Source organism: Diprion similis, chromosome 14 (assembly GCF_021155765.1).
Source record: "Diprion similis isolate iyDipSimi1 chromosome 14, iyDipSimi1.1, whole genome shotgun sequence".
Taxonomy (NCBI): Eukaryota; Metazoa; Arthropoda; class Insecta; order Hymenoptera; family Diprionidae; genus Diprion; species Diprion similis.
The window spans coordinates 4208065-4222327 of record NC_060118.1 but is presented as its reverse complement, the minus strand read 5'-3'; the positions used below and the strand labels follow the sequence as shown (position 1 = coordinate 4222327).

At 32.9% G+C, this 14263-nt stretch overlaps 1 protein-coding gene across 2 annotated transcripts in view; it reads left to right on the top strand.

Annotated features, from left to right (window-relative positions):
* The window catches only part of LOC124414597 (protein N-terminal asparagine amidohydrolase), a 63787-nt gene extending 50111 nt beyond the window's left edge, over positions 1-13676 (top strand). For both annotated transcript variants that reach the window (XM_046895574.1, XM_046895575.1), the window contains 6 exons: positions 484-671; positions 4955-5020; positions 7368-7550; positions 7946-8154; positions 10005-10166; positions 11542-13676. In XM_046895574.1, coding sequence (XP_046751530.1) covers positions 485-671; positions 4955-5020; positions 7368-7550; positions 7946-8154; positions 10005-10166; positions 11542-11667 — 933 coding nt within the window. In that variant the 5' untranslated portion in view covers position 484 and the 3' untranslated portion in view covers positions 11668-13676. The remainder of the gene's footprint in view (positions 1-483; positions 672-4954; positions 5021-7367; positions 7551-7945; positions 8155-10004; positions 10167-11541) is intronic.
* The last annotated feature ends 587 nt before the right edge of the window (positions 13677-14263 follow it).

Below are 14263 nucleotides of genomic sequence, written 5' to 3'. Positions count from 1 at the left end.
TATAAAACCTGGGGCACAAAGTGCAGATCCAGCACAGAGTAGTAACACATGGTTAATATATTCAACCAACTGCATTCAACGGGACCAGTAAAGGGTGGATACCTACTCCGTACTGGTTGACCGAATCATGTTCAGAGTTATTAGCACTTTTCAAGACACATCCACCGAAGTATAATGCGAAGGAGCAGTCTACATTCATACGTGGATAATTTTATCTGTAATGTCAGTGGTTCTCAAATGAGGTATGACATTGAGCTAAATTTTGGTTCAAACGAACGTTCGGAACTTCAGGCACATTGTAATCTTCGTAATCGTGATCAGTGTACGCCATGTTTACGTAGTAATTAACCCCTCGATTTATATGCTAACTGCATATTATATGTAGAGACTGTAATTTATACGAAAAGAAAAACGTTGTTACATGTTTCAGACATACTCGTTTTTTCTTAAAGAAATGATTGCATGGTATTATATTTCCTTTAGGATGGTGTTGGTGGTGAACGGGGTCCTACAGGAGGAGGCTCCGACGGACAGCAGGTCCTTGTACGCTGCTCATCCGATCTACAGGGAAACCGCTGCCCAGTTACAGGCGATACCGCCTAAATTGATGGGTCCCGACGGCCTGCTCTACGTTCTTCAGAGAGAAATGGCAGCCACGTTGCCGCACGACAGTGAGCCGATGTTTTTTTCCTTTCCTTCTTTCATTAATTATCAAAATATCCAGCGACTTTTCGTTGACGAGATCAAACGATTTCAAGTCGATTTGGGAGTCATTGGGACTCGAAACTCGATAATGTTTCGTGAAAGAATGAATAACCCGTCGCGAATGCCGTGAAGTAAGATTAATCTGGTTTATTTTACCTCATTTATACATATACAAACAAGTGGGAATAACCTTTTTTACGTCATCCAAGACGGGTTATTCATTCTTTCACGAAACATTGTCGAGTTTCGAATCCCAATGACTCTCTCGAATGGACTTGAAATCGTTTGAACTCTTCAACGAAAAGTCGGAGCATAATGTTCCGGGCTTTGAAATACTTTTAATGAATGAACCTTTTTATAAAAAAAATTCTGGCCAAATTAATTATGACATACTTGACGAAAAATTAATTTTTTGACTTTAAGAAGAACAAAATCATCTTTGGGGAGGTTGTAGATTTGCTCACCATTTTTTTTTTTATGAAACTTTGAACCGAACTGACAAATCTTAAATAATAATAAAAATTTTTTGTTAAACCTAACGTTTTTCCGCTACGTGGTCTTGAAAAGTGTCATTTTAAAAAAAAAAGACGATTTGATCAAAATCATAACTCGAAACCGTGTGATTTGAATGAAAAAACTGAGAAAGAAGAAATTGAGAGTCTTCTTATCGGGTAATAGAATTTTGAATAAAATTGAGCACTGTGTCTGAAAACATGAGGTTGAAAGTGGGTCGAGTTCAGCTGGAAAGCCCCGTATGCACAAAATTTATTTTCTTTTGTTCGGATATTTTGTAATGCTTGAGGATTTTCATTTCGTTTCCATTCCTACAAACTCTTTTTTCGTTTACAAATTCATTGTGTGTTGAATAAACTTATTGAAACAAGATAAAAATGTGCAGCCGCAGCCGCTTTTCTTATATACGTCTACGAAGGATGATTATAAAACGTAGGTAGTGTCTATAGGGTACTTATTTAAGCTGGTATCGGAGTACAAAAAAATGACGGCCAGTAGGTGGAGGGGCTATTGTTTTATTTTCGATTGAGAATCAACCTTTGCGGGTTTGTATAATTACGAAGATGAACATATTTAGTATCTGTAGGTATGTGAATGATAAATGAACGATATAAATCTGTTTGAAATTTCTTTTTAGATCTCTTTCTGTTGTTTATGAACTTACTATATGTATATGCTATGTATTCTACCATCTCACACAAGTATATTTTATATTTCGAGTTTAACGGTATAAGGACGTATGCGCCATCATACGACCTTTTACCACGCGTGAAGGTAAAAAGACGTATCTTTTCCCCTTTGTATTTACGCGAAAAACATGACGACGTGTTCAAAAATGTTGAAATTCAAAAGTAGATCAATTAACGTCGAAAGATCTAAGTAATGTGGATTATGTCCATTCATCACGAGCATTATATGAACGTACGCCCTTATACAGTTACGTTTGACATTATTTCTTGAGAAAATAATTTTTTTTTCAAATTCTTTCCGAAATCGACGAATCTTTACGTTTTAAAGGTATATAAAGCATTTGCGAAAGAAATGTCGGATACGATCCCATATCGTTACTTGTGATATTATTTGTTGAGAAATTAAAAAATTTGAAAAATTCGTCCCGAAATCTATAAATCTTCATGTTTCGAAGGTTTTTGTAGATAATTTTCTAATAAATGTCGATAAAATGTTGAAACCATTTGAACTGTCACGTTTTTTGCCCTTTTTTGAGGCTGAAGTTAGCTTTAAACGTGGAAAGATTATTTAATGTTGTTAGCAGAATTTAACTTGCGAGAATTTTGTGAAAAAAATAGTCCCTACTCTTCAAATAAGTAAAATTAAGCGAACGATTTCCAGAAGGAGTAAAAATTTAACGAAATTTTCCCGTCTGATTTGATACAGGGGCCTTATTCTGCAGAACGAAATTTCAAATTGAGAAAGAAAACCAGTACAATGAGATGAAACCCCACGATATATTCGACAGCATAATTTGTGAAAAAAATTTTTTTTATGAGAAGTAAAAAAAAAGGTGTCGAACCTCTCGAAATTGTGAAGTTCGAGCTTTAAATGATATAATCATACCGCTATTAATGATAATTACGTTTTTTGTATTATTTTTTTAAATTATTGTTATTAAAAAAAAGTTTCTAATCAAAAAACGTCTCATTTGGTTAATTTTTCAAGAAGTAGTGAATTTTCTAAGAAATTTTTTTTTTTAATTCATATCTCAGAACACATGAAGGAAAAAAATTGAAATAATCGTGAAAGCATTTCTCAGAGAAAGCTCCATACATATAATTGAATATATACTGATCCTCACCATTTTTGATTTTGTTTCAAAAATTTTCTGTAATTGTCCCAACTCTGAAACAGTACCCTGAATTTTTTCAGATTTTTCATTCAACAACTTAATTATTCATAAATAGTTGGAGTGATTGTGAAAAACACTTTATTCAAAATCATGGGTCCGGTCTTGAAATGTTAGGAAAAGAAAATGCAGTTTTTTCAAATTTTTTGAGAATTTAAAAAACGGACTTTTTCAAAATCACTCTTAAAATTTACAAATAATTAATCACATGGATAAAGAATCGGAAAAAATTCAGGGAGGTGCTTCAGAGTTGGAACAATTCCATAAAAAATTTTGAGCTAAATCAAAAACGGTGAGAGCTAGACGTTGGTTGGATTCGCATGGAATTCCCCATGTACAGAGTGAGGAAAAAGTATGGAACCCCCTAGCAATCTAATGAGGTTTGGCTAGATAAAGTTACCAAGGTTGAATCTCAGGTAATTTTTAACAAGGGATTCAGTAGTGACCTTTGCTTTGACCTTGGACCTCATCTTCAAGGTTATTTTGAGATCAACTATGATTTGTCAAACGCATGCCCCCAGCTTTGGTGCCTTTCCAGAATTGGAAAGAGCGGAAAATTTTACGTTTAAATATGTGTTGAGGTCTAGGGTCAACGTGTTTTCTAGGTGTCAAATAAAAGTCAAAAGTATGATTGGTAACAATAACGTAGATAATTTTCAGGACCCGCTACTCGCGCAATGTTAATGAGTTTGTGAATACCAAAAAAAAAGCAACAAGAACAACAAAAACAATACACACAAACAAAAATTGTCAAGAACTCTAGAACCCTTCGAGAAAAGGGTAACAACACTCATAAATCTTAGAGAATCTCGAATTCGAGATGCCAACTTCACACATTTAACTTTACTACTTGATGAACCAGCTCTGATTAATAGATTCATTGAAGACTTCGATTAGATATTTATTCAAGTGATCGGTTGGCCGATCAATTGGATTCATCGGTTCGTTCGATTCATTATTTTTTCATTCAATGAATCAATCGATAAATAAATAAATAAATCAATAAATAAATAAAAAGAACAATTAAGGGGTTATATACACTTGTAGCGGGCGAAGCGTCGTGATTTTCTTGATTTTTTTTCGATAAGATAATAAATGTTTAGTGTAAAACTGTGAACCACATTGATTAGTACATGTTTTCACATACTTGTACAATTTTTTTCATTGAAAAATATTCCAAAATGGCGGAACTACAGCTATATTCCAGGAGCGCCTTTTTTTGCGCACCAGTTGAGGTGCATGGACATCATAACTCAAAAACGGTTCATCTGATATCAGAATGTGAAAAGATTTTATTAGTACATTGCATTGGCTTGGGCCTGAACGAAGGATTTTAAATTTTGTTGAAAAAAAAAAAAAAAAAAAAAAAAAATTCATAGCAAAAAAAACCGAAAATTTAGCACCTCAAAAAATGAACTTCTTGTTAAAATTGTTTCCATTTTTTTTTTTTTATAAAAATTTTTACAAATCCTTCGTTCAGACCCAAGCCAATGCAATATACTAATAAAATCTTTTCACATTCTGATTTCAGATGAACCATTTTTGAGTTATGATGTCCACCGCCACTGATGCTCAAAAAAGGCGCTCTTGTAATATAGCTGTAGTTCCGCCATTTTGAAATATTTTGAAATAAAAAAAATTGTACAAGTACATGAGAACATGTTTTTTACAAGTACATAATCAATGTTGTTCACAGTTTTACAATAAACGTTAATTATCCTGTTGAAAAAAAATCAGGAAATTCACGTTACTTTGCCCGCTACAAGTTTATATAACCCTTTAATAAAAGTCTACGAATAATCCCTTGATTGGACAGCTTCATTTTGAAGTGAAAAAGTTCCATATGTAATCCGATTCCTTTTATTTGGGTTTCAGAAAACGTGAGTATTCTCGGATCCGATGATGTGACCTCCTGCATAATCGTCGTGTTAAGACATTCTGGTAAGTCATGCAGTTAATATTCTGTGAATTTTCAGTAATTGACTAATATTTGTCATACTTTTAACGTTAAGATATTGAAAACAAAATTTTGTTTGTAAATCTTGATAATTTTCTATACCATTTTAGACTTACAGTAGACAAAATTTTGTACAAACAATGGCATAACAATGTCAAGAAATTTTCAAATTCACGATTGAAAAATGTCCGTTTTTAACGGTATTGTTTGTATTCATCAGTTTTTCTTCAGAATATCAAGCGAATGATATATTCTTTGTGTATGTTAAAAATGGTTATAATTCGCTGAGGTAGAAATATCACGAAAACAATTAAAGTCTTAGTCCTAAGTTGAAATTTTTTTGAATGTTCGAATTTTTTTCTTTCAACATTATTTAGCACGTTTTTAGCCGTGCGTAGGAAATAAGGGAGGAGAGATGCGTTCTCGTTTGTAAAAAAGAATTTTTTGGATAATTATTTCCAACTTTGAAATAGTCGAGTAATCGATCATTATTATATGTATCGTCGATTGATGCAGGGGATTAATATGTATTTTTATTATTCATTAAAATTCAACTTCAAGTTGAGAACTTCAAAAATTGCATACATGAAAGAAAAAAAAAAAAATTATTCCAGAGCTGAAACAAAGATGTGAAAAAGTATGTATAAAAAAATCTATGGTAATCGATGTGATCAAAAAATTTTTAAGCTACAGTAAATATGATGTTTATGGCCATCTAAAAGAAAAAAAATCAATAAATAATCCATTTCACGGCTCGTGGAATAGAACTCGAGTGTACCACAGACGAAGGATTGCAATTGCAGTTGGTCTGTTGTGAAACTTGATTTACTTTAATATCAGGATTTTTGTCTATGGATAGACACATTTTTTATTTATTTTTTTTTGCAATATTACAAATCGTTCTTTCTCTCTAAAGCTGGATAGTGTTGAAACATGTATTCCTTAATTTTCCTTACCATTCCGTCTACAGTTAAACGGATTTTGTCTTTTCACTTCTGCCAATTTTTTGATTATCATTAGTCGTGGTGTAGTTATGTCAATAATGATGTGATGTGTATTTTTACAAACACAAAAATTATCACAGAAATAGAATAGAGCTAGATCGCGTATAATTATATAATCCTTCTTAAGAAATAGAACTGAGTACCTTAATATCAATATTGATCGAAAATGTACTGATAATATGATTTAAAATTAATGGCGCCAGGAATCAAAGTCATTCGTCTAACAAAAATTTTGCACTGGCACTTGCAAACGTCAGGGATGTGACTGGGCATGAAGGGGCCCCGGGGCAAGGACACAAATTGGGCCCCCTGGGTCAATAATAAGATATATTTTTCTCTAGCTTCCTCTCCCAAGTGTCATAAATTTGTTCCCAATAAAAAAGTAGGATATTCGATTTATGCATTCTATTTACTGTAAGCTAAAATTACCATTTATCCAATTATCCCCAAAGTAGATATTTTACATTTTTCGCTATACTGTTCATATAATTATTAATGCAGTTACAATATTTTATATAATATTAAATTGGAATGAATATTTGAAATGGAAAATATCAGAAGCACACTGACAAGTTGTTAGCTTGTATAAAATGACATTTTACCCCCTGTCTTGGGGGCCCCGGAGTGTTGCTCAGGTTACTCCGGCTTATAGTTAGATCCCCGACAAACGTGCAAAAAACAGATCAAATACACTAAACACAAAAATTCTATACTCTTGTAATTAAATGCATATAATCGGACATATGCGAGACATTTTTACATCGTCGTTTATAGCTTGTCTCTAGACTTTGATAAGCGAAGAGATTGGTCGAGTAGAAACAGCTGGGTATGCAGAGTAGAGAAGGCAATGCCTTTTTAATTATGTTATACTTGTAAATTGTATACTTTTCAAACACATACTTACAGGTACAGACTGTGGTGTGAGTGAGTATACATGGTGTGCTTAGGAGTGTAGCTTCTTTCTCCAAATAAGTTTCTCTCTCGCGCTGGACTAGATTTAAGTAAGATGTGTACCAACGGCGCCAAAATACCCTAGATTGGTGGTGATTAATTGTTGTGGCGTTGAATCTGCGTGGGGAAAAAATGACCGGGACTTTAAATAACTCACCCCACAATTATACATGATGGCATTACCGAGCAGGGTAACGTTCGCCAGAAAAATAATTCCCTAACAATATAGGGATTTCCTTAGACAGTTGGTACACGTCTCTCTTTTACTTCCTTGTTTTAATATTTTTAAAGAATCTTGCTCATCTGTTTTTAAATACGAGTCCTATGTTGTGTTTTTGTCAATTCTGTTTTCTCATAAAGTTATTTATCCATGTAGGATCAGGCGCCGTGGCGTTGGCCCATCTTGATGGAACTGGAACGGAGGACGCGGCTACTGCAATGATCCAAAAAGTGACTGAATTGGCGATAGGCTTTCCGGAGGGGCGCTTGGAGCTTCAGCTTGTCGGCGGATATTCAGATCCCAGGAACTGCTCGGAGGATATTTTTTATAACATTCTCTGTAAGTATTGTTTACTTCTATCCTTTATCGTATCTCCAAATTTTGATATTCAGAAAGCAAGCTCAAATGTTCAAAATAAAATTTTATGTTAGATAGTAAAACTTCACATTCAAAAGCAACTTTACTGTGCGAAAACTAATTTTGGTGTTTGAAAATAATTTTTGACATCCAAAAATAGGAAAACACCGGACTCATGACAATGTAAGTTATAATTTTGAATTTTTTCATACACAATAGGTGTACAATAGTTGTTGAAAAAACCAAAATTGATAAACGTATCGACGTCTATTCTTATACGGCTTTGTTGTTGAATGAATTCTGTTTCTATAGTTGACTCTTTTCATAAAATTTTGAAATTTTATTCTAATCATTATGTACTTACTGTGTATTATCAGGCGCCTTTCACAAGCAACCGGTCGAAGTTGACCTTACGCTTTGCTGCATCGGCGAAGTCAACACCACAGTCAGAGGCGGTATTCACTGGCCAGTTATTTATGGCATTGGCGTTGATGTTAAAACTGGTGAAATATTCCCTGCCAATTTTCCCGACAAGGGACCTGACCAGGCTCTCAGAAACGCGAGACAGCTTACCGGAGGACAACAGGTATCTATGCTTACCGCTTGAGCATATAACTTTATTTGCAGGGCGGGGTAAAATACTTTCATAAGTGTATTTAAAATAGATAATGAAAAATGCTCATAAAAATATCATTCAACCGTAACTTGTTACTTCGGGTGAATTTCACCCAAAAAAATTTTCAAATTCTCTGTGGAGTCCCTTAGTCGTAGAAATGGGCCTTGTGTTGCTGTCTATATTTTTTTTCTACCATCTACGATTTCTTCGTTACATTAAATTTGCTGATGTTTTACAATATTTAAACAATCAATTCTGGTTAGGAAAACAGAGTCCTTTTTCTGTGATCCTTGAACAATACCAATATTTTTTTTTAGATTTTTAGAGCTTATTGTTGAAGCAAGATATCAATTTATTGGAGCTGGGGTAAATTTCACCCTGTGTGATCATTATGCAATTCTATTGGGGCGTGAGCAATTTGAGTTGAATGGGCAAATGGAAATGCTTTTCACCATTCTATTTGAAAGAAAAAATGTGAACCAGGGATTTAAAATGAATTATAATATGTATAATGTTGTACTATGTACTGTAATAATTATATTTTCACGACTAATTGAGATACTTCTTGTCATGTTTGACGTTTTATTTAGTAAATGCATTATTATTCTTGACAAGCAACTGCAGTGCTTCATATTATGTTGTGTTGTTGATGTGTCTTCTATTGTTCACATTATTATTACAATGTATAAAAATAATCGTGTGAAGTGTCCAGATAAAGGTAGACAAGTATTGTATTTCAAGAACAGCTTTTCAATTGTAGATAATTGCCAAAAAATATTGCAAGCGCTGCAATCACGCGCTGTTCATTTGTAGCATATTATTTCAAAATGCCCACATCTCTCTGTAACGAGAGACTACGAGTAGACATATTTGGTTTTCATGCATGCTATACATACAAAATATTTATGACATTACTGCTTCATTAGGCAAAAGAAGCGATGCATTACTAAATATGTAAACTTTTTTTAAGTTGAAAATTAAGTGAAGACCTGACAATTCTAGTTTTTATTCCAATAATAAGATAATATAAAGTAAGAAAATGTTCTTCTTGAATATTGGCCATGAAATTGTTTGAAAGGTTGAAAATCCGTTTTAAACAAAAACATTTGACAAATGGTTAAATATTGTTTTTTTTTTCATTTAAAATAACAAATATAAGATGTATGTTAACATCTGTTTGAAATAGAAAATCCGAATTACCATGTTGTATTTGCATTGCATAATTGAAATGAAATCATTTCAAATATTACACTGCCCTGATAACTTGTGAAATGCTTATTTCACAGTTTTTCACAAATTTTCAAAAGGAAAGATTCATTAAATATTGATTCAAAGTAATAGCATGAATTAAAAAAAATTTTGAATACTGGCATTGCAATTCTGCAAAAGCGACGCGGAGTTTTTTCTACACGATATTGTTTACATCTTGGAATCGTGGATTACCATTTTTGTCTATATTTATCTTTCGTTGAAATTTTGCTGGACACTGTGATCGAAGGATCAGGAATATCAGGTATAAGATAAAGTTTAAAGCGAAATTTTTTCGATATTGTTTACATCTTGCATTCGTGGATTATAATCTTCATCTACGTTAACCTTTCGTTGAAATTTTGCTGGACACTGTGACCCAAAGATAAGGAATATCAGGTATAAGATAAAGTTACGGACGAAGTCATTGAATATGGCCCAGTGAGAATTGTTGAGTCTTGCATAAAAAATTTGACATTATAAATTTATCGCGATGACACAATTTTTAACTTTGCTGTTTTCAACGTGGTGCAAGTTTTGAGCAGCGCTTAATTTTTATACTATCCATCTAGGTGTTGGACATCTACGACTGTACTCTGGGCCTCTTGAGGATTGGACCATTCAATTACGACCCGCTCCGAGGAGTTGATCTCTGGCTGTCTCAAACGGATCAATTCATACTACAGCATTTATCAAGTACACCTGAAGTTGAACCGCCTCATTTTGTTTCTGCAGTAAGTATTACAGGAAGAATATGAGTAGATTGCTGAAAAAGTGGATGAATTTTAGGAATCTATGATTTTACAATCAATTATGCAATTCGATTTGGGTTTAATTTCTTTAAAAGCATGAAAAGCATGACCCATTTTATAATTTTTTCGGGTTGAGTTAGTTTTAACGAATGGTCAACATCGTAAAACTAGTCACTGAGCGACATAGTTCAAGTTATCGTCAACAACAATTCTTCCTCTAAAACGATCTAAATGAATCTCAATTTACATACTCATGATTAGAACAGAATTTGGAACACGAACTAAAAATGTTATCCAAAAACAAAAGTTATAAAGTTGAACCTAACAAATACTATGAATATTGTGCTGAGGAAAATACAATTTTCAATTCAATAATCAATTTGGAGTATTATCAAGAATACAAAGGCACATTATTTCCAGAAACTTTGCACAGCAGAGCGGAAAACTTGAACCTTTGAACAATTTAAAAAAGAACGCAGTGCAGGAAAGTGAGTCAATTTTATACTAGCAAAGGAAGACTCCAAAGGTTATTAATAATGGCAACAAGAAATACGATATGCAAAGATTTTATAAAGATAGAAAATAAATATTAATATAATGAGAAAATATTGATAAGAGATAACAAGCTTATGTGAATATGATAGAACAATGTAAATAATACAAGATGTAAACTAGATTCATATTTTGCGCGAACTCTTATTGTATTAGTTTGCGAATGAGTGAATCATAAAATATTATTATTATTATCATATCCATAGAACACGATGCATTCGGATTGATTAATCGATTGTCGAGTCACACAGTTCCAACATTCAATCAATTTTTCAGATATTCACTTGAATGTAACCCCTTAATAATGAAGAAATTTTAAATATAACTTTCCCATGCCATTAGGGGGGTGCTGTGGAAAATTTCGACGTTTACGTATCTCTTATACGAAAAAAGGTTTAACAGCCCCATTCTATATACAATTTTGAACAAAAACACTAAAATACATTTTCATTTGATACAGAAATAAAGAAATGGCCGGTTTCTACGAAATCATAAAATAATAGTGAATAAATAGTAATAGTGAATTCGTAAAATTTGTGCCATTTCTTTATTTCTGCGTCAAATGAAAATGTATTGGAGTATTTTTGTTCAAAATTATGTATAGAATGAGGCTGACAAGCCTTTTTTCGTGTTTGAGATACATGGACTTCGATATTTGAATATATATCTACGACAACGTCGTAATCGACTAGAGCACCCTCTTAACATACCTATTTCGTAATTATAATCATTGACAATTTTGGCAAATTTTTATGGTGTTATCTTTGGTGCATGGTAAAAAAAAATCAATTTTCCTTCTCCACAGATACGTACGACTCTAAAGTACATACAGGACAATCAGTTCCCAGCCGTAACAGTGTTCAGAGATAATAGGCCACGTTACTACCGTCGTGATGAAGTCCACGGTGGCTGGCAGCCGATGAGATATTGAAGAATTTTATCCCTCCAACGATCGATACTAATGGGTCGCATCAACGTTGTGAACAACGCTACGCCCAGTGCCCTACTAAATGGATTTTTAGACTTGAACTAAGGAAAAAAGCGATGCAAAAAAAACTATAGTTGGGGAATATCATCAATCCAATAAAGAGCTGATAGATGACGTATCACCTTAACCGAAACGGTCTGGTAAATTAAGATAAAAGCAGAGTAGAAGGAACGGGTCGATTCATTCAAGTTCATCTTGCAAATATGCCTGCTATGTATGACTAGTGAACGATATAGATTAGTTAATGTTATATAAGGTCATTTCCAATACAGTACAAAGACCGTAAATCGTAAAAACAAGAAAAAGTCTGAAAGACATATTCGACATTTTTGAAACCACTGTACGAGTGGTCTTTTGGGCAAATTTTCCAGTCTTCGTGCTGAATTGGTTATTAGTAAATTACCATTAATTTCAAAACGGCGCAGAAAAAAATTTTTATACGTTATATTTTATATTTCAAAGTTACTATACTATTACACATTATAATATTGTGATGTTGATCCAGAGTGTGTTATTGGTCAATACGTGATTGTTAAGAGTCTTTTATGCATATGTGTATGTACCTATGGGCGGTGAAAAAAAAAGTTTATCTCTATTGGAGGTCACGTAAGTTGTTGATTCGTGATGTATATTGTTTTTCTGTTCCTTTATTCTATTTTTTCTATTTCTTAATTAAAAATTGTTGAATAATTTAAAAACCATAATTATAATTATGATATTGATAATACCTTGGGGCCATAACACATTATGCCATGCCATGTAAAACTAAAAGAAACAAAAACAAAAAAAAAGCAACTGCTGTAAATAATTATTAATCGATTAATATCAATATATTATCGTGCGAATAATGCTTAACTTTTTTAAGTGAGTTCAACGTAGAAACCTTGATTGGAAATCAGAAACTGAGAATGGTATTTCAGACAAAGCGACCGTCCAAAATTTCTAGTTTAACATACATAAATTTCTCTCAGTCTCGATATTTTCCCAATTGTTGGTTCAATGAAATCGGAGAGATAAAATAAAAAATTCCGTGTTCTGCATTTCGAAAGTTTCGAAACTTATAAGTTGATTTCAACACGGCTATGGTGTATTACTTTTTGACCGACTGCAATTCAGCCTTAAAGCAGATTTTTCTTGAATTATGAGATACGAAGGTATATACGAAGAAATATGTAGAGTGTATTTGTCCAAAATCGACATATTTAATAAAATTGAGGAGAAGAATGACACTAACTTTAATTTAGTACAAACGTGAAAATATAAATTTGACTGAAAATATGTATAGGTGGTGTTTGATGGTGGTGAGAAATCAATATAGTTCAGGACACAAATGACATTTATGTGCTTACATGTAATTCTGTAATCGCAGTTTTTCAATAATCATCCAATTTCTGAATGCCCTTTTCTTTAATCTATGCACGATAGAACAATGCAGCACGACGAACAGATACTCTGTATTCTAAAAGTCGTGATTGACTTCAAGAATGTTATATAATAAAGATTTGCTGATTGTAACTTGAAGAGAACACATTTAATTAATATTGACGTCATTAATGGTACGAGTAAACGACTGAAAGAGTGGGTGAATTTTAGAAATTTAAATCTTCACAACAAATTTTTCAATTTGATTAGGGTGTTTCATTCAAAAGTACGTACATCAAGCTTCATTTGTACACTTTCTTTTGATTATATTGTTGATAAAAAGCATTATTATTAAAAATAACGCCAAATATTTTGTTCGTGATGTGTTTTTTGGTGCCCACGCTATCTTAAAAACAGGACAACCGATTTATTTTAAATTCGGAGAATGTATTCTTGGATGATTCAGTCTTTCTGCCACAATCTGAAGCTTTGTCTACAACTATCATAAATTTTGGTGGATATTTTTCTAGAAAAGTTTTAAATTACGGACGAAAAATCGAATCTCCCTTTAGATGGTCGCCATATTATTGGAAATTCAGATCGCGGCAAATATGATCAACTGCCCAACAACATTGTCCACCAAAATGGGTTAATCAGTCGCTGACATCTGAACACCGCAGAAGATATCACCGATTAAACCAGTTATTGTTGTCAATAAAATTGCTTCCTCTTAATTGTTTCGAATGAAAAAAATATATCAGTGAAGTTTGAACTACGTACTTTTGATTAAAACGAAGCTCAACAAAAGCGAATAATTGCAGGTTATCGAGAACTAAACTTCAAAAATTCAAGAGCCATCTATGCATAGATATCCCCAAATAAGAAGGATCTATATCAACTTAGGATTTCAACAGAAAATTTAACCTTTCGTTTTTCACTACGAGATATCGATGGCGTGTTTGTAGTAAAAAATAATGCTCATCTTATTTTTACACTAATCATAAAACTGAGAGGAGTGGAATTGAATGAAGTAAGTGGCATGGGCGACGAGTAGACGTAGTTTGACAATGATGACTTATCAAAATGAGAATTACAATACCTATCTATACAGTTTAGTTAGTATATGGTTTATCCCGATATATTAAACCATGTATCGTAACAGTGTGCATCTATTTAG